The 25294-nt window shown below is 53.7% G+C and overlaps 7 protein-coding genes across 7 annotated transcripts; 5 read left to right on the forward strand and 2 right to left on the reverse strand.

Moving 5' to 3' along the window:
• Positions 1–971: 971 nt before the first annotated feature.
• On the forward strand, positions 972–3408 carry ASPACDRAFT_78615 (DNA-directed DNA polymerase eta). The gene has a single exon (XM_020205225.1). The coding sequence runs from the start codon at positions 1049–1051 to the stop codon at positions 3041–3043; it is 1995 nt and encodes a 664-aa protein (XP_020056022.1). The 5' UTR covers positions 972–1048; the 3' UTR covers positions 3044–3408.
• Positions 3409–4393: 985 nt separating this feature from the next.
• Positions 4394–6210, forward strand: ASPACDRAFT_78623 (uncharacterized protein; the record flags this gene model as incomplete). Its single annotated transcript, XM_020205226.1, has 4 exons — positions 4394–4857; positions 4895–5400; positions 5459–5528; positions 5583–6210. 4 exons carry the CDS (start codon positions 4394–4396, stop codon positions 6208–6210), a joined length of 1668 nt encoding a protein of 555 aa, XP_020056023.1.
• A 6512-nt stretch (positions 6211–12722) lies between these two features.
• Positions 12723–14008, forward strand: ASPACDRAFT_60518 (WSC domain-containing protein; the record flags this gene model as incomplete). Its single annotated transcript, XM_020203566.1, has 4 exons — positions 12723–12846; positions 12896–13167; positions 13389–13931; positions 13991–14008. The coding sequence occupies 4 exons, from the start codon at positions 12723–12725 to the stop codon at positions 14006–14008; spliced, it is 957 nt and encodes a 318-aa protein (XP_020056024.1).
• A 3243-nt stretch (positions 14009–17251) lies between these two features.
• On the forward strand, positions 17252–18886 carry ASPACDRAFT_28937 (heme-dependent oxidative N-demethylase family protein; the record flags this gene model as incomplete). The annotated part of the gene is made up of 3 exons (XM_020199600.1): positions 17252–17798; positions 17862–18330; positions 18406–18886. 3 exons carry the CDS (start codon positions 17252–17254, stop codon positions 18884–18886), a joined length of 1497 nt encoding a protein of 498 aa, XP_020056025.1.
• Positions 18887–19437: 551 nt separating this feature from the next.
• ASPACDRAFT_43314 (PRP38 family protein) lies at positions 19438–20196 on the reverse strand (the record flags this gene model as incomplete). The annotated part of the gene is made up of 1 exon (XM_020201230.1): positions 19438–20196. The coding sequence occupies one exon, from the start codon at positions 20194–20196 to the stop codon at positions 19438–19440; it is 759 nt and encodes a 252-aa protein (XP_020056026.1).
• A 214-nt stretch (positions 20197–20410) lies between these two features.
• On the forward strand, positions 20411–21851 carry ASPACDRAFT_1888360 (uncharacterized protein). The gene has a single exon (XM_020198482.1). The coding sequence runs from the start codon at positions 20667–20669 to the stop codon at positions 21750–21752; it is 1086 nt and encodes a 361-aa protein (XP_020056027.1). The 5' UTR covers positions 20411–20666; the 3' UTR covers positions 21753–21851.
• Positions 21852–21945: 94 nt separating this feature from the next.
• ASPACDRAFT_78632 (WD40 repeat domain-containing protein) lies at positions 21946–24179 on the reverse strand. Its single transcript, XM_020205227.1, has 3 exons — positions 24104–24179; positions 22374–24033; positions 21946–22320 (listed from the first exon to the last, which is right to left on the reverse strand). The coding sequence occupies exons 1-3, from the start codon at positions 24144–24146 to the stop codon at positions 22098–22100; spliced, it is 1926 nt and encodes a 641-aa protein (XP_020056028.1). The 5' UTR covers positions 24147–24179; the 3' UTR covers positions 21946–22097.
• Positions 24180–25294: the final 1115 nt, after the last annotated feature.

Here is a 25294-nt window from a genome sequence, read left to right on the forward strand (position 1 = left end):
CTGTCTCGCTCCACTAGAGTCTATACTGATGCTTGCTATTAGTTTAACTCGGAGCGTGCCATTGTATGATTGCATTCTTCGTCTGCAACCTAGCCCGGGCAGGATTCTTGAATCAAAAGCCATTGAAAGATCTTGCAGCTACAGCAGTGCATCGTCGGCCGAACGGCTGCACCTTCATGTAGGGGTGAAGCACCACTGCCTATTGTACCGTATTCTGCTGCGGTCGCGAAGCGATATTCATACAATGGCAGTCGGTGAAGCTGCATATCCTCCGAGTCCTGGCCTTACATTATGGGTTCACTGAACGTCCAGCACGCATATCCTCCGTGACTCGGCATGACATGATATCATGGCTTTTTTTCTCTGACCTGTGGTTGTGATGTACTGTACATACAGTCAACTCTATTCCGTGTATCCGCTGGCATCAGTTAACTTTTGGCATTGCAGTTGCCTCAGCTTGCATCAGAAGTGAGGGTGCTGTTACCTCAAGTCAAGGACTCGGACTATACGGAGCAATCTAATCACCTTTCCATGCCAAATAAAACCCAATTTGGCACCAAGTAGATATTGTCTCGAGAATTTACCTACCCAACACAAGGTTTGGGCTCTTACCGAACAATGTCCGCTGTATGTGTACTGTAGACTGTGAATTGTGAAAGCAAGTCAACACCCACTCTACACATCTGCGTTCCTTCGAGCCTTCTGGGCTTGACAGTATGATCAGTGTGCGTCGAGCATCTCCTGATTCCATACTTCGTACTGCTGGCGAGGCATCCACGAGTTTAAACCTTAGAACTACGGCGGCGGGCTCTATGCTGGCGCTAACCTCTTTGGGAAGCGAGATCTTCTGGCCCGGCCCCGGGTTCTCGAACTTCCCCTCCAACGCTCTTCAATCACTAACCAAGCCTGGATATCCAGGTCCCAGTACGCGCGCGTGTATCTTCATGGATCATCTATAGAGCTCTGACTCGACGCAATACGTCTCACTTTGGATTTTCTGGCCTACAGTCATCGCCCCTCAATCCGCCATGACACTGTTCTCTTCGCTATGTCACGCTCTTCCCCGGAACCGACTTTTTCGTCCAGCGATCCCTTGAGACCCGAGTCTCAGTTCACCTATCGCCAACTCCAGCTTCTTAGGCAAGGCTCGACGGCGACGCCTCTTCGCGTGATCGCGCACGTGGATCTCGATGCCTTCTACGCCCAATGCGAGATGGTGCGGCTGGGCACGCCGCGCGACGTGCCCCTCGCCGTACAACAATGGGACTCGCTCATCGCCATAAACTATCCTGCCCGCTCCTTCGGGATCACGAGAATGATCTCCGCCGGTGAAGCCAAGAAGCTCTGTCCCGACATTGTCCTGCAGCATGTTGCAACCTTTCGAGAGGGCGAGGGCGGGAAGTGGGCTTACCGCGACGACGCTTTTAAGCGGGTGGGCACGGATAAAGTGTGCTTGGATCCATACCGGGCGGAGTCACGCAAGATCCTCAAGGTGATGAAGGAGGAACTGTCCCGCTGGCATGCGAAGATATCTGGCGAGGGACTCGCGGCCGCGTCCGTACCGCAACCTGGTCTTGAGAAAGCCAGCGTTGACGAAGTGTTCATGGACTTGTCGCCTATTGTATATGGCATCTTGCTTGAGCGGTACCCTGAACTGCGCGTCGGGTCGCATATCGATGATCGGGTCGCGCGGCTACCTCCCCCGCCAACGACTGCATTGGCATGGAGCGCTGAAGATTGCTTGGTCGATCTGGACGAGAACGAGACGGAAGTGGATGACCCGGACTGGGACGACATCGCCATTTTGATCGGCTCTGAGGTTGTGCGCGCGGTCCGCAAAGCTGTTTGGGACAGTCTTGGCTATACCTGCTCCGGGGGAGTTGCGAGGAACAAGATGATGGCGAAACTTGGAAGCGCCTGCAACAAGCCCAACAAGCAGACGATAATCCGGAATCGTGCAGTACAGAATTTCCTGGGAGGGTTCAAGTTCACGAAGATCCGGATGCTCGGGGGCAAACTCGGGGATCAGGTCACTGCCATGTTTGGAACAGAGCAGGTGAGCGATCTGTTGAAGATCCCGCTGGAACAACTCCGAGCCAAGCTGGATGATGATACCGCCACTTGGCTGTACGGTATCATTCGAGGCGACGATCGAAGTGAAGTCAACTCTCGAACGCAGATCAAGTCCATGCTCTCGGCTAAATCGTTCCGACCGAGCATCAACAATCTCGATCAAGCGGAGAAGTGGCTGCGCATTTTCGCAGCTGATATCTATGGTCGTCTCGTCGAGGATGGCGTGCTGGAACACAAGCGTCGCCCGAAAACAGTGGCTTTGCATCATAGGCAAGGCGCCCAGGTCCGCTCACGACAAATCCCAATTCCAGGATCATCGCCAATCGATGAGGACCTGCTCTTCAGCCTTGGCTTGACGCTTTTCCGACAAGTCATTGTCGACGGGCGCGCATGGCCCTGTGCAAACATTTCTCTGAGCGTTGGTGGGTTCGAGGACGGGGTATCCAAAAACAAGGCTATCGACTCCTTTCTCCTTCGAGGGGAGCAAGCGAAGTCTGTACAGAATACTCGGTCCTTGTCGAGCGACGATTTGATAGATGCTCAACAACCGAACGAGAAGCGTCTCAAGACTGAACCCGACGGCATTCGACGGTTCTTCGCTAACCCCTCGGGGGGTGACGCGTCGCCTCCAGCGACTGAAACAAGCCTAGTTGAGACAATACAAAGTTCAGAGGTTGAACAAGCTGCTCGGGACACTCCGCCAGATGATGATGCACGAAACTCCGCTGACGCTTTATCCTACTATTCCTGCAGTCGATGCGGCAAGTCGGTACCTGAGCATGAGAGAGCTGAGCATGACGATTGGCACTTTGCGAAAGACTTGGTAGACCAAGAGAACCAGGCCACCCGAAGCTCCCCGCAGACTCAAGCATCACCACCTAACCTTGGAGCATCTCACTCACGTAGCCGGGGTGGTCGTAGTGGTCGCGGTAAGCCCGAAAGGGGACAGACCCGCTTGAATTTTGGGTAGATCTCTATACATTGGCTTGGCAATATCTTCAAAGCTTTCGAGGATATTGGTTGGACTGTGAAGCTTATTAGCTGCGATTGCATTGAAAAATCGGTGTCAAATGATACTTTGTGGCAGCATTTCCAGCCAACACCACTTGACGGACGGTCGACGTATAGACCGAGGGCAGCCCATGGCCGGCTATTAAACCATCTGCTCAGTCACTAACTATGGCAGAAGCAAACACGCTAGAATGGTCATGGTAATGACGTCGCATGGCCTTCCGTTCTTTTCGTTGCCCCCGGATCGCATTGTCAAGAGCGCCGCCATGGACATACTACAACACATGCAGCTCATCTCTTTGGTAGTCTATAGACTGAACAAGGAACAACATATTACACTCTATGCCTGATTTTGGTGGTTTTGCCACTCACTGAACTAGTATCTAGTCAGTCATTTAGAGATCTTTGTAGCCTAGTTTCTCTACATGTCCTTTACAGCCTGTGGTAGTGTAAGTATATAATCGAGGAGAGCACCCGTCATTATATAAACTTCCGGTCCCAGGCGGGAGCATCAACCATGGTCCATAGTGAACCCACTCCATATCTTTTGACCCCAACCATCTACCATTCTAACCACAAAATCTTGATCTCAGGAGCAACGAATAGATTGTGTACTTACACCACTATACCACTTCAGCATCACACTCAAGTCGCATGAACCTGGCCAACGGTGCGAGCGAGCCCATGGGCCCGACAAGGCAGCCCACTGCAGCATGACATCAGCCGATCACAGCCGCGGGGTCATTTGCCTTTTTGGCTAACAATTCAACTAATGTGATGTGATGTGTGTGCAACAATACTATTCCAGCTACAACAACACTACCTCCAATCTCTTCATTATCCACATCATCACCATCCTCTCTTTTTCCCAACTGACAAAAATGGTCTACTCGTCATAACCCCACCAGCAAACTCCTCATCGCTGCTGAATTCTTAAATCAATCTCAAATACGAGTCATCATCGCTCCCCTCCTCCAACCCATACAGAGACCCCGCACAGCCCAACCCAACAAACAACCCCTCCAGCCAGAAGAGTCACAGTCACAGCCACAGCCACAACTACTCCTCAATCACTTCCACCAAACGTATAATCCTCACCACAATCCTATCGCGTCGCCTAATGAAGCCAAACATAAACACCCGCAAACATCCAGACGCATCCACCAGCTCGTTACTATCTCCCTATCACACGCCGTGTAGATAACTCCCCTTTGACCTAGTCGAATCAACGCTGCAATACTAGCCAACTCTCCACTAAACGAGAATCACCTACCTCCCTCCTTCCCAAAGAAAGAAGAACACTTCCACAATGCCACGAAGATCTTACGCCCACGATGCCATCGAAGAAGATATCTACGGCCGCGAGCGCGATCCGTACTCCCGTCACAGCAGAGGGAGAGACCGACGCCGCCACTTCAAAGAAGAAGAGGAGGAACTCCGGTACGACCGACGCGTACCGCCGCTGCCGCCGCCGCCTCCGCCGCCTCCACCATCAGCACCGTCGATGCCTGTGCCGGTTGAGAAGTTTAAACGGATGCGGATACGGGATGAGAGAGCCCGGGGCCCGGAGATGATGATCCCTGTGGCCCCGGCGCCGCCGGTTGCGTCGCAGCTACTGAGGGAGAGGGAGAGGGAGGAGCCCAAGGCGAAGAAGCCTGTGCATCGGCCGGTGCGAGAGATTCTTGAGCCGAGAGAGAGGACGCGGGGGTTCGAGAGGGAGAGGGATCGGAGGGGAAGGCCGAGGTATCGCGGGGTTGATTTGGAGAAGGAGAGGTTTGTTCTGGAGGAGGAGGAGGAGGAGGAGGAGGAGGAGGAGGGAGGGGGAGGAGGAAGAGAGTTCCTCATCAGAGTCGGAGAGTAGTAGTCTCGAGGAGAGTGATACGGAAGAGGAGGAAGAGGATATGGTCATTGTCGGAAGGCACGGGAGGCCGAAGCATGGCCACTTGTCACGACGTGCAGAATTAAAAGAGGCTCCGAGAGGGATTCTTCGCAACCCGAAAATAGAGCAGGACGAGTTGCTGCTGAAGCGGCAGTATGAGCGCACTCGCAGCAGCGGTCCAGTGTATGCTACTGCTACGCGGACGCGACACAAGCACCGCCATCACCGACACAGAGGTCTCGAAGATGCGGACGGTGAGCTCGACGAGGAAGTGGACAAAGAGGAGGTCTTCCGCCGAAAGTATAGGGAGCGCAGACGCGGTGGAGATGTGGTTGAGGAGGAAGAGGAGATCCGACGGTCTTCGTCGGAGATGGAAAGGTCTCGACTTCCGTCCCCAAAGAGATATCCTGCCTTCTCGGATAGGCATGTCTACGAGGGTACTTTGCTCTGACTTCCCTCTCTCCAACTTAGTTATTGGCGCTGACTTCGACCCAGATCACCGAAAGACTCATCGCCCTCGGCTCTCTAATTCTGACCTCCTTTACGAGTCTGAGACCCATCGTCGGTCTGTCCACGCGTCGTTCTTCATCATTGGAGTATGCAGCTAACGCTTGGGTAGTGAGAGGTCCAGAGGACGACTGGATAGGAATGAGATACCTATAATTCGACCCAAGAAAAGGGGCGGTCACCCTCCACCGCATCCAGACCCTTACCGACGTTCGAAAGACGGCCTTCCTCTCGTTGCCCCCGAAGCGACGTTTACTGAGCGCGAAAAAGAAGTGCTCACTGTGGTGCGCCGCGACGGCAGCCACGAGTCCCTCAAGGAAGAAGAATTCGTTGAACAGGACTATTATACGCCTCCAGGCCATCAGCCATTGCCGAGGAAAAACTCGTTCAAGGAAAAGGACCAACTTGAGGTTATCGGGCCAGTCCCCCGAGCGAAACGTGACAGAGCCCCGCCGGACACTGATGCGTTGCGATACCCTGACCGGGATCCGAAGCGTGGCTTTGGTGAGCCCCGACAGTCCGACGAGGACTCAAGCCGTCAGTTTGGTAGGATAGGAAGACGGTTTGTCGGTGTCAAGGACCATCGCGAGCGCCTGTGGACCGAGATCACGAGGGACTTGGTCGTGAAGGAAGCTCTCGAACGGGCGGGCTATGAGTATGAGGAGACAGAAACGTCGTACTTCATCTTTACCTACTTGGAGAAGGTGCGGACGCACTCTGGCGCTGCCGCGTCATTGTGAACCCCTAGCTGACTGCTTCCGTATAGGAGCAAGTGGATGCACTGATCGAGCATTCGGAAGACATTCGCCGCGCACGCCGCCGTCGGGTCCAAGAGATCCACCGCGAGCGAACCTCGTTGCCTCCTCCTACAACTCCTGGGCGTCCGCCACCACCGCCGCTGCCTGCATCAGCTACGGACAAGGCCGGCCCCCTACTGCTGGACAGCCCACCCCCACGCTTCCCTCGAGAGGAACGACGACGAACGGAGCGAGAGATGGTTGCAGAAGGAGGACGCTGGAGGCCACCCCCGCCTCGGGCGGAGCGGTGGTGATAGCTGACTTCTTACAGAAGCAGTACATGAGTGGAAAGCCCGCTGCACATGTGTCCGAGACTGCATTGACATTTCATGTGTGATACCCCGAATGAGTTTTGGTTTACAGTTGGTGAGGTCCAAGGTGATCGGTTGGCCTTAAATCCCTTGGGAGCAGCCCTCCATGTTTGGAGCTATACACGACTTATCAATCTACGCTTCAAGACATTACTTAGACGCAGCCGAATTGGAACGGCTTACTGCAGTATGCACTGCACCAGGTGGTTTAATGCTATTTCAAAACTCCAATCTCGACGTCTGCTTCACAGTATACGGTAGACCCGGCGTCTGACCCCCTTTTTTTTGCAATGGTTTCTTGAGCTCAATTACAACGACTGGAACAAGCATCATTTGTCTGACTTGTCTTCATCGATCTCGTATCATGTTACAGCGAAGATCCGAAGATAGGTCACAGGACGAATCGGCGCCGGGCCTGAATACATAACTCTGTAGTACCCGACGACAAAACTCGGACGGAGCCTTCCATCTGACAGATCGAGCGGCGGCCTGTCATGCCTGTCAGCTGGGATCCCGACCGACTTGATGTTTCACTCTACTCTCGCGTGGACAGTCCTGCTCGGCTTTATCAAACTGAAAGGCTCGAAGTCTAGGAGTCAATAAAAATGATTGAAACAGAGAGGAAGAGAAGCCTTTCCCAGCGTCGTCTCTCTCTGCCTTTCCCGTACGGTGTCCTACACATCATATCAATGTGTCGAGAACCCCATTTCTCTACTGGGCACCCGTCTGTCTACCCTCAAATCTCAGCTTGACAACCCGATCCCACATTACTAATCCCCTCCATCCAACACAGTAACTTAATCCAGTCCTCCACAGCCGTACGTACCGGTAGTCCACAGTGCCCGTCTTGAGTACAGTTCATACAGTCCATACATAGTATTTACAGCTTCCCAAATTTAGGAGCACAGCCTAGTAAGCCGGTGGATCAACTGACAAGCCACTAGAGCAAATTAAAAGTGTCCCACAAAGGGAGGTGTGGAGGGGCCGATGAGAGACACTATCCGATGACTTATTTCAAGGTGGTCTGTGGCTGCTATTTTCGCCTTACCATAGTGGCAGGAGCCGAGCTTTTTGAACAAACGGGATTATTCATCAGTTGATGGGCATTATGACCATTCCATTCTATTTTGGTGATGGTCATGCTGTCTGTCAGTGCTGATATGGGAATAGACATTACGGGACGAAGTACTCGTAGATTAGGTATTGGATCCTTTGGCCCCGGAAGGAATTCTTTTCCCTTGGGTTGAGTTGGGTACTTGTGGTTGGAGGGTGGAGTTGGATTATGGATGATAACTTATGGGGTCGCTGTGAGAGAGGGATGTTCGACTGAATTGTCACTAGTATACGCCCTATGAATCGCTCTCTCTCTCTCTCTCTCTCTCTCCCTTTCGCTTATACTCGTAAGATTGAGGGATGAGAGTGATCGGCGTGTGAGGGACTGACTAATCCAATCCTTGTCCACTTTTTCTTTTCCCCCCTTCAGCCACTTCTCAGCCGCCTCGCTGGCGGTGTTTCGCATTGGGGGGGGGGGGGGGCGTTGGATACTCGGTCTGGGAGGGATCGTCTATTTGACTTCTGGGTGAGGTGAAGTGTGCCTGTATCGAAATTCGTAGGAAGATGGCTGGCAGATCTTCGGACACTACGGAGAACAGTGACTTAAGGAAACCATCGTCTCGCACCAGCCACATGTTGTTGTTGTTGTTGTTGTTGATGATGATGATGATGATGATGATGATGATGATGGAGGTGGTGATATCCCAAAGTCAATTAGGTTTTCTTCTTGACTTGTCAGTGCCACTGTCATCTTTTTGGGGCGTGTTTCATCCGCGGGAGAGCCGTAGCTCCCGCAAACTTCCTCTTCCCCTTCCATCCCTCTTTCATTTCCTGTCTTGTTGGTTTTCCTGTCTCGATGTTTGAGGATTTCGCCCGACTGCTGATACTGCTGGTAGTCTGCTTCAGAAGCGATGGCCACAACAACACCGGAGCTCTGGAGATCTAGTGGTTTGCTTACTCCTACTCGTAAGTTACTGTGATCTCAGAACCTAAGGACGGGATCTCGGAAGAGCAGCTCCAGTATTGTCGTCATCAACTCTCTTAGCTCTGCGCCGGTGCATGTGCCCAGCAATGGGGTAAATTTGATAACCCGCCATGGATTGGCTGACACGCAGCCCTGCACGAAGCCTACCGTAGGCTAGTCTACTCCGTACGGTGTACGGAGAAGTTAGTTGCTCGATGATGCGTACAGTAGTAGGGCGCACCTCCAGGGATATAGCTGCATGTGCACACAACAATGGGAAGTTAATGCACGGGTGGATGAACATCCCATGCTTTGGAAGTTCCGAGGAATGAACTCCTCAGCCAGCCAGCCCGCCAGCCAGCCCGTGCGTGCGTGCGAGTTTCTTGGTGGTTTGCGTGAAGAGCCCGCGAAATATCATCGAGGTGACTCCGTACTGTACAGTAAAAAGTCTTGAACCTCGAATAGCCCGGGGGAAGTTGACTTCTCTCCGTTGCCCATCATCGAAGCATCACCAACAACATCTCCCACGTAATCATGATGCGCCCACCTACACAACTGCATGGCTGGTCTGGAGATAGCCGAAGCTTGTCTGGCTGTCGTCTCCGCCTGAATGCTCCAATTGTACGCTGTGCCTGGGGGCTTTGACACGAGGATAATCGAACCTTGGAAAGCGCTGGACGGTGCAGTGGACATTTCCTTGGGTGTGTCAACGGGACTGACCGGCTGCAAACCAACCCCCCATCATCACTTCGCTCCACATCCATGGGCACACACCCACGGTCGCTCGTTCGAGTCCTGGTTTGGATGCTTCCGGTGAGTTTACAAAGATATGGTTCTTCTCATCCCTCCTCAAGGCACTGAAATCTATCCGAGAGTCTAGATACTCCTGGAGTTCTTTCCCGCCTGTTCCAGCCCCCTCTCGATCGCCCCCAGCTCATCGAATACATGTGTACATCACATCATACGCGGACAGCGCAACTCTGGTCAGCTCCGATCCCTTCTAGACCACGGTGTTCCGTCTTGTCTCGCCTGGGCTGCGACTCCACCGGTGCAGATTCTAAGACCAGCAGCTGTCCCGTGCGGTGGCGAGTGCTGCAGCAAGTGGTGCAGTGCAGTGCAGAGCAAATAATAATGCAATAATACTAAATCTGCCGTGCCGATACAAAGGTGGTCGTTACCTCTTTCTTTCCTGGGAAGGCCACCACCATCGGCCCGGGGCATCAGTCACCGTTCAACTTTTTTGCGGTCAGCTTTCAGGCAACAAACACCACTCTTTCTGTTTGTTGACATTTTACTACTTTCCTCCAAGCTAAACCGTATATTCCTCCAGCCGAACAAGCCATCTCGATCGACCTAGTCAGCCCTGAACTTCCTCAGCCACGAAGAACAGTCATTTATCTCGACCAAGCAAGCAGTAAAGTAGGCCACGCAGTGCCTGATCAGCTCCCACCAATTGACAGCCCCGGATCTGCGTCCGTGGCCTGTTCTCAAACGCTGAATAACTTGGCTCGGGTACAAAAGTGGCTGACCCCGGCAGATCCATCTCCCTTCCACTTTCTCTCTCTCCTTACCATGCAATTTTGTACAGTACGTACGTACTGTCCTCCGTACTTTACGTACTCCCCCGCTGCCCGTCCGCCGTCTCTCGCCTAGCCTGTGTCAGACAGAGTGACGCACGCAGGCAGAGAGAATAAATTCGCAAATCAAAATCTTCCCCAATAAGTCTGGAGTATTGTCGGTGGTCGGTAAGAAGGTCAAAAAGGAAACGGAAGGAGGAAGAGGAAAATTGGCACCGAGGATCGCGGCCGCCCCCATCGCCCTCTCCCACTCCCAGAATGATGTTTCAGAACAAGGATCTATCGCACTGTGTCATGCAGCTAGTGACTGGATCTGTGCCGAATAAACATCGAGGTTTGCTTGGTGGGCTGCCTGCCGGTGCTCGCTGCGACTTTAAAATTGGGGGGGGGTTTGTGTGTTTGTCTGGCCGGACTGCGCCTCTCAGTTGCGTGATTGTTTGGATTGCCAGTATGGTTGTTATACTCAGTAACGTGGAAGCATTGCTTCATTCCTTTGTTCAGATGCTGTTGCTGTCTGTTGTTGTTGTCATAGACCTTTTTGGCCCCCCTTTATCACCACTTGTGGCCCATTTGCCTCCTTTCCTGCCTCTTCTTTTTTTTTCTCCCACCTCCCTCCGTAGTAGGTCCAATTGCGGTGGCGCCGTATCGTAAGCCTCCTGTTGAGGACTCCTAGCAGATCGGAATTTGGATTCGGTCCACGTATGGATGTAGGCCGATGGGTACCAGATGGGTAAGGTACGAAGGTGTCCACTACACGGTACTGGGGGCGGGAGTCAGTGGTTCCAGATACTTCTCTATCTTCGGCCTGAGTCTAATCTCGAGATCGCTCACTGTCAGTGAGTGTCAGTCAGTGAGTGATAATACTGATTCTATAGATGGGGAGTGTTGTTTTTCATATCAAGGCGGAGATCAATCAGTCCGTCCGTGGTTACCTAGCACCAACTCAAGATAGTCTCTCGACTTAGTACTTAGTACTCCGTACTTCCGTAGTGTCTAGTCTAGTGTCGACTGGATGAATCGAGGAGATTGCCTTAATGCTCCGTACCAGCAAAGACGCGTATGGTCCCGACGGTTGGTGAAGCCACTAAACCCGAATGTAGCCTGCAGGGCCCCACTCCCAAGCGGGTAAGCCGGATTTTTATTTTTATTCTTTCTGCCTCTTGTTGTTTTTTCTGTCCCATTCTTTTTTTGGTGTTGTGGTTGTTTTTTTTTTTCTTCTTTACTTTGTTATTCAGTATTCCCCATACTTCAAAGTACACGAGAATGTAACTTATTGTATGCAGACGATTCAACCAGAGACATCGCCATGAACTGTTTCTAATTGCCTTTTCATGGTGGCAGTAGTGCTTGGTTATTATCTACGAGTATCTGGAGTCCAGTCTATACTACGTACCTACCGTACACAGCAACACCAATTCTAGAGTGATGACTGGCTGACCAGGTGGAACATCGGGACTGAGCCGGATCTGGTCCCATCCTGATTCTTACCACTAAGACTACGGTAAGACTAAGACTAAGACTCAGACTAAGGACTAAGTCAGTGACTACGACGCCCGCCGCTTCTACTGTGCTGCTGCTGCAGCAGTACGGGTACTGGGCTAGTTCGTCGTACCAGAAGAAGACACCAACTTCCTTACCCAGAGCAGTCAAACCAACTCTCTCCCCCATCTGTTTAGTTACTTACAACTTGCTTGGATTTCTTGCTTTTCTTGCTTTTCTCACCTTCTCTTACTCTCCTTCTTTTCCCTCTTGTTCTCTTGTTCTCTTTCTAGACTCTAAGTGAGCTAGTTCACCAACTAACACGATCGCTTCGTTTGTTCTCTGTTCTTCCTTATCTGCGCTGTCTTTCCGGCTCCATACGATCGCTCTGTTCCTTGCCTAGCAAGCCATTCACTTCCCCCCCTCCCCTGTTCGGAGGTGACGATGCCGATAACCTGCTAATCCTACCGGTGTCGCCTTGGATCCTGTACCTTCGATTCTCTTCCCCCCTCCTCTCCCCTCAATCTCTGGCTTTGCGTCCCTTCGCTTGTAAGAACGCCCCCTTCAATTGCTCGCCAAGTTTCTACTGCCTCTCGTTGTTCCAATTCGACCCGGAGCCGTCGTTTGGTCAAATCTCTGGTAGGTATCAGTGCTCGATGTGGCCGCTGGAGTTGGTGGCTGATCGACATTAGTTACTTTTACCTTCAACCAAGCCCAAAAGGAACCTTTGGCGGGACACCGATCCGACCAGCAATTGTGGAAGCTCTAGGTCGTCCCCGATCTCGGCACGGGCCTTGCGCATAACATTCTCCAACTTTGAAGAACCCGCAAACAATTTCTTCAGACCGACCGATCGGGTGATTGGAAGGTGTGGTGACTGCAAAGCGTGATACATTTCGGACCAGTCGACTCGAATTAAGGAGGTCGCCGCCTATCCCTCTCGAAATCTCACTTCACTCAGTCCGGTTGTTCGTAGCAGCAACCTTGAAGACGACTTCACGTACGATACTTCAACTGCACTCGCACATCTGATTCCCGGCACCTCCACTGCTGGTGAGATCGTTGCCTGCCATGCGGGCTCAGCTTGTGCTCCCGTCACTGCTCGGGGCGATCGCCTTACTCGCCTGGCCAGTGTCGGTCTCCTCATCTATCACCTACTGTTCGTCCGTGAACACGGGATCTTCTCAAGCCGCAAGTATGTCTTCGTCTATGGCAGCTTTCGGCTCGGTTCTGACCGCTTATAGATGAGAGTACGTTCCAGTCAAACGGTCTCTGCGAGGATCATTGCAGTTCCTATGCGTTCGGTATCCTGCAAGGCTACGACTGCTGGTGTTCGAACATTGCTCCGAATTCTGCAACCAATGTGAACAACTCCAAATGCAGCCAAGATTGTCCTGGGTATCCGGATGATAGCTGTGGAAGTACTTCCAAGGGCCTGTATGCCTACGTCGAAGTCGTCGGCAACCAGCCATCAGGCACCGCGACCGTCTCGTCCACTTCAACCACATCAAGTTCGGTCAGTAAACCTCTTGGCCGGAATCTTTGTTATCGCACTGGTGAAGGATGCGCATTACGGGGCTCGAATGGAACCCGGTTCGATCAATCGAAACCGCTAGGGACCACATCGTACTCGATCGAGATAAATGCTCTTGAGGAGATTGTGGCGCATCCTTGTCGAGTCGCGATTCGAAGAGACCGTATGAACAAGACCACCGCACAGACACTGACTTCTCTTAGACATCCTCGACACAATCGTCTTCTACGACATCAGCTGCCACTACAACTACTGGCCAGACTGTGTCGACCGAGACCAATGCCGGGGGTACGGTCAAGACGGTCACTCTTGAAGCAACACAGCCGACCGCGACGGCGTCCAGTACTGGCACGTCTTCCAAGTCCACTAGCAGCTCGGGCATGAGCTCGGGAACGATTGCTGGTATTGTGGTGGGATCCATTGGTGGTGCCCTTGCAATCATTGCTCTGATATTCGTTCTCTTCTTCGCAAAACGCAAGCAGCGTGCGAGCAGCCCTGATCCAAGTGTACAGAACATCCTACTGGACGGAAGACAAAGCAAAGGCTCACAGATGAGTTTCATGAAGGGCATGTTTTCCGATAACCATAGTCATACGCTATCGGCCGGATCGTCGATCGCCGCCCACCGTCTGCCGACCTTCACGGACAACCGCATGAAGACGGATACCGTTCTGTTTGCCAATGGTCGTCGTGACAGCGATGCATCGCTGCAAGACAACGAGGACTACTCTCGTCCTGTTCTACGGGTCAGTCATGTGTTTTGTTCTGATGATGATGCTATGTCTCCGGCTAACGATAATCCTAGCTCACGAACCCGGACTAGAGTATCAGTTGATTACCGACCAAACCCGTCTCCTTGCGTTTGTTTCTATTGCATTTGCGCTCTCCTATGTCTATAACAATTTTCGATTTGCGTGTTTCGGCGAAAACAGCGGTGTTATGATACCCATTTGTCACATAATCCTCTCGACATTTCACACACATTTTATTCGACTGCCTTGGGAGATGATGATGAGCTCGACCCACCACACCATCTCCGCCACCGACCAACCACCCGGTTCCTCGCTATTTCTCCCCTTTTCCGCCGACCGAACCCCGCTTTTCCCAGCCAGCTCACTTTTACTGACCAGCCCACCGACCGACTGCACTGCACCCCCTCTTTCTCCTCGATCATCTACGCGTCATGTATTTTTGACCGATGACGCCATAATCACCTCGATCGGAGAAAGGGGGAAAGGGGGAGAGAGAGATCCGAGAGGAGGATAACATCTCCAGCGACCGAACACAACCTCACTCAGGCATCCTTGATCGGCCTGGGTCCGGAGGAAGAAGTCACGGTCGCTTCAGTGTTGCAGTGCAGTGCAATGCATGCAGCCCTCCCATCAATTGTCCGCTTGATGTCGACAACCACACCTCTTTCAACACCCCCTTAAACTCCTCCTCTACAACCTATCCTCGCCATTCCAATGGTCGAAGTTCGTGTATATCGACACACAGGACCTGTGCCACCAGCACAGGCTGCAGTACATACTCTAATAGATTAGCAGAGTCCTGTTATTGTGCTCTTTGCCCTTTTCCTTTTTCTTTTTCTGTTGTTACCGTTTTCTGTCAGTGTCAAAGCTAAGCTAAGCTAAGCTGTACCTGAACCGTTGTTTTTCTTCCTGCGGCCATCTGTGCACACCTTGAAAATTGCATTGTTTAAGACATTTGTTGATTGGCCGGTGGCAGCTGTGCTGAGCACCATGCACCCAATGGGCCTGTAATATCCCGCCACCATGTGATTACTCTAGCCTCGATGTATGGACATTAGCTCGATTATTTGATATAGATCATCGTGAAATTTACAGCCTGTGGTTGAACACCCGAACCACCTGGAATTTCTGTGCGGGTACATCCGTTCCACCAACCCATCGATGAGAAAACCTTCCTTTTGTCGAAAGAATGACGACACAGTTGGTGATAAACACGCGTGCGGTTCCTAGACTTTCTCCTCTGGTTCTGGTAGTGGCCGGCTCTTTTCTCCATCGTCCCAGGTACGCGAGAATTACCAGATGCCCATCCACCCACTTTCCCCTCCCCACCCACTACAGACACCAGAATTCTGAGACTTGTACATACGTGTAGGGTATCCATCCTCCTCCTGACTCAATACTCACATACAAGTGCATACCTAACGACTAATTCCCTCATTCTAAGCCCGAGCCTTGAAGAAAGAAGCGGGTACCTGCATTGACTACATTTCAACATCTCCCTCGCCACCCCGATCATCCTCACAATCGGGTGTTGGGGAGTGTAGAAATGATGTCATCGGTTTAAGTGTCGATTGTGGATTACTTGCCGGTGTTGTTTTGTGCCGGATGATTCATTAAGCATAAGTTACCGGTAGGTTCGCTTTCGTTTCAGATCGAAAGTTGGGTGGTTGATCCAGGGTTTCGGGGTGGGATTTGCTTCTTGCTTTGTGGGTTGTAGGATGATTTTTTTCTGGTTAGATATAGGAGAGTTTGGATCTGGGTATTGCTGTTGATATTGCTGTTGCTATTGGGGTGGGGGTGGTTTGACTGTTGGGTTTCGGTTGTGTAGAGGATTTGGAGTTGGCTGTGGGTGGGTGGTGTTGCTGGAGGGAGTTGATTCTTTTCATGTTGTCTGGTGTATGTGCTTTGAGGGCTGGGGATGGTGTTTAGGTTGTCTAAGGGCGGTAGAGAGATTGTAGTGGTGGTGGTGGTGGTGGTGGTGGTATACGAGGTTGCTTCTTGTAGAATGTAAGGACATACATAGTACAATTATACCGACTTCTCTCTAGCTGGACGATTTTGCGATCACCCTTTGTCAAAATATGCTATGCCATGCAATGCTATGCCATGCTATGCTACATAGTATAGATATACCCTGGATGCACGCTCTGGACTGTACAGAGTACAGATGCATGCACCAATGGGTAAGTAAGGTAGCACATGACCACCACCACCACCCCCCGGGATAGCTTTACCCTTCCAGGAAATGCGGAGGTCGCCTCGGTTTTTCCTCTTCGGTCCAATTGATCCAGACACCAACCTACCAACCACTGCAATGCGCTGTACTCTGTGCCATTCCGAGAAAAGTGGTATCCTGTCTACGGGCCCTGATAGCGGTCAGCTGCGGTAGAGTAGATACCGTACTGCATGTACTGTACCTATCTTGCCGACGCCCCCCGCATCCCGCTGTGGTAACAACCGAGCTTGGTTGGATATCGTAGCTATCTAGTGTCTGTTTATCTACCTAGACACGCTCGAACCCAGTTGCGATGTGAGTCGAGGCGGAAGGAGACTGGTGAGGTTGCTGCACTTCGCCAACTCCATCTTTCTCAGATGGAGGGATAGATAAGATGCAAAGTGCGTTGAGCCATCGTGCAAGGGCTGCAAGTCACTGCATGGAGCTGCTGTCTCGCAGTGAAGCAGAAGCCGAAGCTGATAAGCAGTACATCCATCCATCCATCCATCCAGAGACGAGAGACTGATACCCAGATAAAGCTCAGCTAGCAAATCATTGCATTCTCTACATCCCCACGCTCCAATCAGCGCGGGTTGCATGCCCTGTCTCGACCATCCATCCTGTACAGTAAAATCCACCACTGGGCAATGGGCACTCTCCCTATCAAACCCAGACCAGACCAAACCAAGTTGCCATGTCATGGATGTGCTGCTGCCCGCGCGCCTTATCATCTCTGCGTTCGCGCACCCAACACAGTAAAAAGCCCTTTGCATGCTGATCACCACACCTTCGAGCCTCAGACCGAAAACGGTAGATCGAAACGAGTCGCTTGTTACATACATACATGTCCCCCCCCCCTCCCCTTCCGCTGTGATATGAGGGCGGTGGTGGATCTTTTTGTGTCTCTATGATGGGCTTGCCTTTATAATGTCGGTGCGTCCGGATGAGGTATCTGTCTATCTGTTTACCCTGTCAAGCCTGGCTGCGCTGTCTACCCTCTACGCTGTCGACATAGCAGGATAGCGATACACAACGCTGGTAAAGTCTAGAGTCTAGCTCCGATTTATTGAAACAACACCGATGAGACGGGGTTTGAGCTATGGAAACAATGTTTGACCAGAGCAACATATGGCTGCTCGGCCTCTTCATGGTCGCTGTCTCGGGGGTATATCTTGTGGTGGATAGACTGCAAGGCCGCAGCAGCACCTCCTTAATGCAGCAACTGCGCAGCTACACCCAATCGCCGATCGCAATCGCGATCGCCCGGAGCATCACACGGCCGTCTTCGCCGGCGTCGAACGAGAAACGAGCCGCCTCGAACGAGGGACCGTCCTACGTGGACGCCCTCCCGCCGCCGCGCCGGCAGGCGCTGGCCGCGCTCCAGCTTGCCGTCCCCTACCAGGCTATCGACGAGGACGAAATCAAGCGGCACATGCTGCCGATGACGGCCGACTACCGCACGAGCCCGGACAGGCGCTACACCCCGACGGGCTTCTCGGTCGCCGAGCTCAAAGCCCTCGGCGACTTCCCGGACTACGCGACCCTCAGCGGCGTGCCCCTGCCCCAGCCGTACCGGGATTTCGACATCGACCGGGCCTTGCCCCGGCCCTATCGTCCGTTCCGCTGGGCGTACCATCAGACCATGTGTATGTTCCCCTCCAACCATAGACCCGGAGGTGAAAGCTGACTCTTCCCGTGTTACGGCGCAGCCCTCACGAAGATGGAAACCGACTGGTGGATCGAGCTGGAGAACACGTACCGCGCGCGCATCGCGCAGCGCCGCGCCCTGTACGCGCAGCACGGCAGCGGCGTGCTGGGCGCCCTGCCGGGCTCCGAGCTGGCCTGCAAGGAGCTGATGGAGATGGTGCTGCAGTTCGTGTGCGCGCGCTACCCGCAGTACTTCGCCCTCGAGGACCGGCGCATCTTCCACAACCGCATCCTCGGGGTCTCGCAGGACGTCACCGCCGCCCGCCACCCGCTCGAGGTGCTCATCGACCACATCCCTGAGGACTTCGGCATCATGCTGCGCGACGAGACCACGGGGTACTACTTCCTGCGGGCCGGCGTCGTGTGCTCCTCGTTGGGGTGGAATGTCGGCAAGAAGATCGGGATGCAGCTGCATGAGATCCATGAGACGATTCCGGATTATAAGGAGAAGATGCGGTTTTCGATGGATCGGTGGGTTTTATGTCTTTTGATAGGGATGAGGGTGAAATATGTGTTGAGATGAGGCTAATTTTGATATCCGGATAGGTTCTTCACTAAGATGCCCGCCGATAAGCCTATTCAGCGTGGGTCCTGGGGTCTCGAAGTGGGCGAACCCCTGTACATGCCCCAGGGCGATCCGCACGAGGTGTTGCGGCTGTCCCAGGACCCGGCCCTCAAGCTGGAGGACTGCAACCTCCGCGTCGACTGGCAGACGCTGCGGCGGCTGCCGCTGTCGGCGGCCGTGATCTTCAACTTCAAGGCGCTGTTCACCCCCGTCACCGAGTTCCGCGACGAGCCGGGCGTGCCGGCGCTCGCGGCGACGGTCCTGAAACACGGGAAGAAGAATCTGATGGAGTACAAGGGGACGTGGCATGTAGAGCATGTGGTTTTGCCGAATCTAGAGAAATGGGCCCAAGAGCAGGAGGAGAGTGGGTTGGTTCCTAAAGGTTGGGAGGTGGCGACTCTGGAAGATAGTCCGTGGTTTAAGGGGTGGCAGGACAAGTGGCATCGGCAGCAGGGGTTTTAGAGTATTCTCATGGTTATTTGGTTGTCAAGCTGGGTGGCTTTTGTGTATGTATTGATTGGTGGTTCTCTTTGTTCAGGTGGAGATATAGGTGAGACTAAGACTTAGGTATCTCTGATTGCCCATTATTTTGTATCTTCCCTGATCGAAGGCTGAATCTGGTGCTGAGATCTAGTCTCCCTGCTGGCTGATTCCGAAGCAGAGTAGTTGACTTGAAGACTAGCGAGTGCTCTGACCTGCGCTTCTTCCGATTGTGTAGATCGTAGGGGTTTGTAATGCATCTTACCCGACGGATCGTCACGGCCAGGCCTTTAGGTACAGGGTCGATACCATCTCCTGCCTCTGACACAGGGTATGCACCTAGGCCACAGGCTGGTTTGTCAGGACATTCCCGAAACGCGGAGCACCCAGTCGGGGACTTATACGAGTCCCAGGCGGCTGCCAGCCGACTTAGCCTGCAAGAGCTAGCCAAGCGTGTAAAACGTTCTCTTTCCTTCGTGCGCATCAATGCATCCATCGATGACAGCACAACTCGCAATCTGCCACGGTCTGCCTCAATCATCCTTCTCCTCACCCTCCTCTTTGTCGTCCTCTTCATCGCTCCTCTCCATCTCCTCCAACTCCGCCTGCAACGGACTCACTCGCTCGTCCAACAACTCCAAATCCTCCAACTGCTGCCGCGGTGGCAGCTTCCACAGACTCGTACCACAGACACGATCCTTGGTCAACAGCTCATCGACGAACTGATCCACGTACGTCAGGGTGAACGAGTCGCGCACCCGGCGCTTCAGCTTCCGGTAATCTAGCAGGAGCGGCTCGAGGGTCTTGTAGACGTCCGCTGCGGGGAACGTCAGCCGCACGTAGAACGCCGCCAGCGCGCGGAGGTATTTAAAGTCGCCCCGCGCTTTGACGACCGCGTCACTTCCATCGCTGTTCTCGTCGTTGTTCCCGCCGTTATTGCCGGTCGGGTTGTTGTAGGTCGGGGGATCTTCTGTGTCGGGATCGGTGAAGTTCAAATACTCGAGGATGATGTCGCGGTCCGGGTTGAGCTGGAGGAGCTTGAAGGCGAGACACAGGAACGGGGTGGGCTTCTCGGCCACGCCGTACACGCCGCCGATGCAGGTGAGGTCGACGGCGCGGTCACACAGGGTGGCCGCGTTCAGACCGAAGCATTGCTCCTTCCAGTAGTAGGAGTCGGTGATGCGGTCGCGGACCGCCTTCTCGAAGAGCGTCGCCGGGTTGACGCCACGGATGAGCGGGCCGGTGTAGCCTCGATTGTCGAGGAAGGAAGATGCGTCGGCGCGGTGGGTCATTTTCTTTTTTTGTTTTGGAGAAAGTCAAGACGAGGGGAAAGGGAAAGGAAAGGAATGCGGAGGCGTAAGGTAAGAAGATGAGAGGGAGGGGAGTGGAAAGTTGATGGATGGCGTTCGGAGTTCGTTCTTGGCACAAGCTCCCTCTGCCAAGCCTTTTTTCTTATCGATTGTCGCGCGGACAACGAAATCACTCTTCGTCTGAAACATGGGCTAAGTCGGTGTTTATATTATGCGCCGATGATTCTATCAACGATGAGGCAATAATTATGGGTCCTACTGCTACTACTACTTAGTGGGCAGAGGAATGTGCCTGGTGGAAGGTTATTCATAACTCTATCTTTTCTTGACTGCATACACATTCCAGTACATACGCTACCATTCTTCCCCCGCATTATCATTATCAACAAGCATACTTTTCATACTTCATACTGTACATACCTCCAGCCCATGCGGCTGATATCGCAATCGCAATGGTCCTACTAACCTCCTCCACCGTTTCGGTGATCATCTCCTCCGGCATCATCTGCACCTTCACCTTCCTCCTCTTCCTGTCTGGCTACGTCCTCCAGCAACAATCCGTCCGCAACATCCAACATGCCATCCGCGCACCGGAGCTATCCCTAACCCCTCACAACGAAGGCCAACCCCTCCTCCTCAACACACCACCAAACCAGCAACCACAACAACAACAAAACCCCATAACCCAGCCAAACCAAGACCCAACCCCCGCAGCACAAGGCACCTACGCCTACCTCCAGCTCCTTACCCGCCCAGACCCAAGCCACATCTGCAGCGCGATCCTCTTCTTCCACTCCCTCACCGCAGCAACAGACCCAACCAATCGCACCCGCATCCAAGACCGTCTGTTCATGTACCCGCGCGAATGGGACCAGCTGTATACCCCCTCCAACCCCTCCAACCCCTCCAGCCTCTCCGATACTACCGACAACAAACACACAACCATAATCAAAGCCCTAACCCACCTGCGCACCGCCGCCCTAGCCAACAGCATCTGGCTCCTCCCCATCGACACAGGCCACCAAACAACAGACCCCCACCTCCTCCGCCACGGCCAAATGCAATTCGTCTCCTACGACAGCGTCCTCTACCTGCAAACCCCGGGCCTCGTCACCTCCGTACCGAATCTCGACGCCGTGCTGCTCTCGCACCCGCTCCCCGGCAAACACGATCCCGCGCGGCCGGACTCGTACAATAACCCCGCGTGGATGGCGGTGCCGCTGCGTCCGGATAGGGAGAGCGTCTTGCCGGGCAACGGGGCGTATCTGGTGACGGTCAATCGGGTGGGGAGTGTTGGGCAGGTCGAGGCGAGGGGGCATGTGATGCGGCGGGAGGTCAAGGAGGGTGGGTTTGGGGGGTTGGTTAGGGGGGTGGATGTTGATACTGATACCGGGGCTGGGGAAGAGGCTGGGTATGTGGTTTTTGAGACGGAGGAGGATGGGAGGGTGAGGTGGGAGGGGAATGAGTTGTATGGGGCGTGGAGGCGGGGGGTGGAGGGGGTTTGTCCGGGGGTGGAATTTGAGGGGTTCTATGATTGAGTTTGTTTGTTTTTTTGTTGGAGTTTACGGACGGTTTCTCTATGATGACGGTTATGATTTATGATTCTGGACCTTGGGGTTCGTATTCGGTGTGTGGGGTGTTATATATGCGTTGTGATGAGAATTGATGCTATAGATTAACACTATATTCTGGCAGTGGGTTTGGGGACGAAGCTGTAGACTTGAAGGCCAGAGGGTAGTCACTGTTGTGGTCTTTGATGTACCATATCTATGGCCTGTAAGTAATATAGGGTGACGTTGTTTAATGGTATGCAGCTGGGACCGGCTACTACGCACACTCCAAGCAACCCTCTAGTGAAGACACCTCACCAAACATCCGAGGCATCACCGAGGCACCCCGATCTCATATCCCAACAACACCTCCGTCGTGTTCCCCTCCCATCCCCGGTTCCCACTCGTCGACACCATAAACCGACACGCCTGGTCGATGTACAGCTGCGACACCGTACCCGTCCGATGTCCCGGGATGATGAGGAAAGGCACCGTCGAGTGTCGAGTCACCTGCTCATGCTTCAGATCGTACAGTCGAAGGATATCATGAGATGCACTGCATCATATCAGTCAGCTTGATTATTCTGCACATCAACAGACCAAACCTACCAGACAATATGCCGGCCATTGGGCATCGCCCTCAGCGCCGTCACCGGCCCGCTACCCTGCGGGAACTTGAACGTCCGCTCCGGATCCCGCAGCCCCTTGTGGAGACTGTATTCCTCCACGGTCCCATTACGCCGTCCCGCGTAGATGTAGTTCCCGTCCGGGGACCAGCACGCATTCATACACCATGGAGGAGCATTGCGCGGGATGATCCGCGCCACCGGGTCCGGCTGCCGTCGATCCCAGATGCGGATCGTGCCGTCGATCGACGCCCCTAGGAAGGTGTTGTCGTTGCTGGGCGTGTGCTCGGGCTGTGCCGGCTCGCTGAATGCAGTGCTCTGTGCGGTCGGCTCGATCTCCTCCGCGTGAGGCAGGCCGTTGACGACCGGCGGGGAAGCGCCGTTGGGCTGAGTTGGGTCGGTCGAATCCGGCGCCTGGTCCATGGCATTCGGGTCGGTGGGCGCGGGACCGGCATCCGCGGGCGCTGGGGGTGGAGGTGGTGCTGCTTCTGCCACTTCATTGTGGCTCGTCTCCGGCTCGCCGGGGGCATCGGCCTCCGGAGGCACTCCGTTGGTGAGTGCTTTGCCAAACTCGTCATCTTCATCAATGCCGAATGCGTTGCCTGATCCGCCCGCCTCATCACCGCCGGGCCCGTCGCCATCGCCGAACAGAGAGTCGGCGCCGCCAAAGAGCGAGTCCGCTGGCGAGCCCGCCTGCGGGTCCGGGTCAGCGTCATTCTCGCCTTGGTCGTTGGACGTGTCCATGAATCCGAAGCTGTTCTCCCCTCCTGCTGCCTGGTAGTTCGATGAGTATGTGCCGTTCGGCTGCGGCGGCTCGATGATATCCTTCGGCACAGGGAGGCTGGACTCCGGGCGCATCTCGATCGCCGAAATCTGCCCCGCGGTCGACCCGAACGCGCGGCGCGTCTGTCCGGTGTTCAGATCCCAGTCAAAGAGCCGCTTGTCCCAGCTGCCGGACAGCAGGGACTTCTCGTCGGAGGTCAGGGTCAGCACGGAGACTGCCGAGGTGTGCTGCCGCAGGAGAGCGATCTCCTTGCCCTCCTCGTGGCGGACGGACTGCAGGCGGATGTTGCCCGACTCCTGACCAGACAGCAGCCACAGTCCCTCACTCTGGCTCGCCAGCGAGTAGACCGGCGATATCGTGTTCCCATCCATGTTCTCCCAGTATGTCATCAGCACGCCAGCCTTGATCACGCTGTCCACGAACGGGTGCCGCTGCGCGACCGTAAGCATCAGCTTGCTGTTTATCGAGTCCACCCAGTTAAATTTCCGCACGTATCCGTCCGAGCCCCCGCTGAACACCCATCGCATATCTGCCGTGGCCGTCACCGCGTTGATCGAGGTGCTGTGCGGGGCCGCCGTCGTGGGGACGATGTCGAACGTCGAGGCCGTGAGGCACTCCGGTCGCACCGGAGGGTGGTATACAGATACCGGAGACGCGACGTTCGCAGCCCCCGGCGACGTCATCTCCACGTCCTGATTCTGTTGCGTCGCGACCCCCGCGCTCTCCGACACGTTGGACTGGCTTTCCGCATCGGGGTCGGCGTCTTCGGCGTCGGCGTCCGCTTCGTTGTCGTTGACCCCGTCGTCTGCATCTCGGAGCGTATCGTCCATCTCATTGTCGGAGCTGCCGTCTTGGGAGCCTATTGTCGCGGGAATGTGTTAGTCGACTGCTGTTGAAAGAGGTCATGGGAGGGAGGAGGGGGTCTCTACCGGCAAGATCGCGATCGTCGTCATCTTCTGCGAGGGAGGCCATTTTGCAACAGGAAATCGCCGGAGATTATAGCTATATGTGAAAGCAAGGGAGTGAGCGGCAGCGCGAGTGTGTAGTCACCAGTAATATAGAGTGTATGCACGGCTGGGGTTGCTAGAACCCTTGTCGGTGGGTAGGGTGGGGGCTTCAATAAGAGGTCAATGAATCGGGGTTATTGGAGTCGCATGCCATGCGCGCGTTGTACTGTTCTAGTTTCAGTGAATATTGCCGTTATATAGAGGTCTTCGAGAGCACATTTCTCGGGATTATAGGTCGAATTGTATCAGTACCTCCATTGACGCCCCCAAATCTAGAGTACTGCGATATAGGCCAAGGATTGCGATCAGTTGGTGAATCGCTCATGGCTGTACCTTTTCCCCGGGGCGAGCATGCTGACCGCCTAGTCGGTGCCTGAGTATGGAGGCTGCAAAGAGGCATGCCGAACACGGTTAGCGGAGTCTTTCCCCGGATTAGCATTTTTCGACAGAGTGGGTATACTTCAATTCATGATGGATGTTGTGGCTGTTTGCTGGCGGCCGCAGCTTCTTTGTATCCTGTTCATTTTGGTAGATCTAGGAGGATGAGGTCTTCTTGCTGGAAAAATGCTGTGGCTCTACTTGCAAAGTAATTCCAGGTGGCACGCTTTTATACGTCCATACAGCCAGGGCCTAGATCTTCGCTGGGGATGTCTGTTTGCCGGCATTGTAGCTCATGCAAACGAACAACGACCCGGCTATGCTTTTAGGATGACTGGCTGGTTCTCAGTTTGTCTGAGTCAATTACGCGATGCTTAGGAAGTTTTATAGTCAATAATTCATGGAAAAGACAAACAGACTCTATGAAAATATGTAAATAACACCTAGGTCTGGCGATTGCAATAGCCTCGAGGTGAAGCAACATCCCGCATAAGAAAGAGAAGGTGAAGGAAGCTATAGAGCTGTAGACTTAAGCCAGCTGTGTTCCACTGTGTGAATTAGGCCAAACTTTTTTTATCTGAACAAGTTACTGAGAAACCGCGCCTCTGGAAAGCCAGGGACCTCTTTCTTACTTGCTTTTGGCTATACCTATGCAGTGAACGAGATTCTTCTGTTAAAATTGCACCGGCTGATATTGAATGCAGCTTAGCTTTTCCTTCAAACTCGCACACAAGT

Source organism: Aspergillus aculeatus (genome assembly GCF_001890905.1).
Source record: "Aspergillus aculeatus ATCC 16872 unplaced genomic scaffold ASPACscaffold_8, whole genome shotgun sequence".
NCBI lineage: Eukaryota > Fungi > Ascomycota > Eurotiomycetes > Eurotiales > Aspergillaceae > Aspergillus > Aspergillus aculeatus.

Bases quoted from the DNA above. Each gene is read 5' to 3' on its own strand.
- ASPACDRAFT_78615 (XM_020205225.1), top strand. From the start codon at position 1,049: ATGTCACGCTCTTCCCCGGAACCGACTTTTTCGTCCAGCGATCCCTTG.
- ASPACDRAFT_78632 (XM_020205227.1), bottom strand. From the start codon at position 24,146: ATGGCCTCCCTCGCAGAAGATGACGACGATCGCGATCTTGCCG. The intron at 24,034-24,103 runs GTAGAGACCCCC...CCGCGACAATAG, and splicing joins CGACGATCGCGATCTTGCCG to GCTCCCAAGACGGCAGCTCC. The intron at 22,321-22,373 runs GTAGGTTTGGTC...GATATGATGCAG, and splicing joins AATGGCCGGCATATTGTCTG to TGCATCTCATGATATCCTTC.
- ASPACDRAFT_1888360 (XM_020198482.1), top strand. From the start codon at position 20,667: ATGGTCCTACTAACCTCCTCCACCGTTTCGGTGATCATCTCCTCCGGC.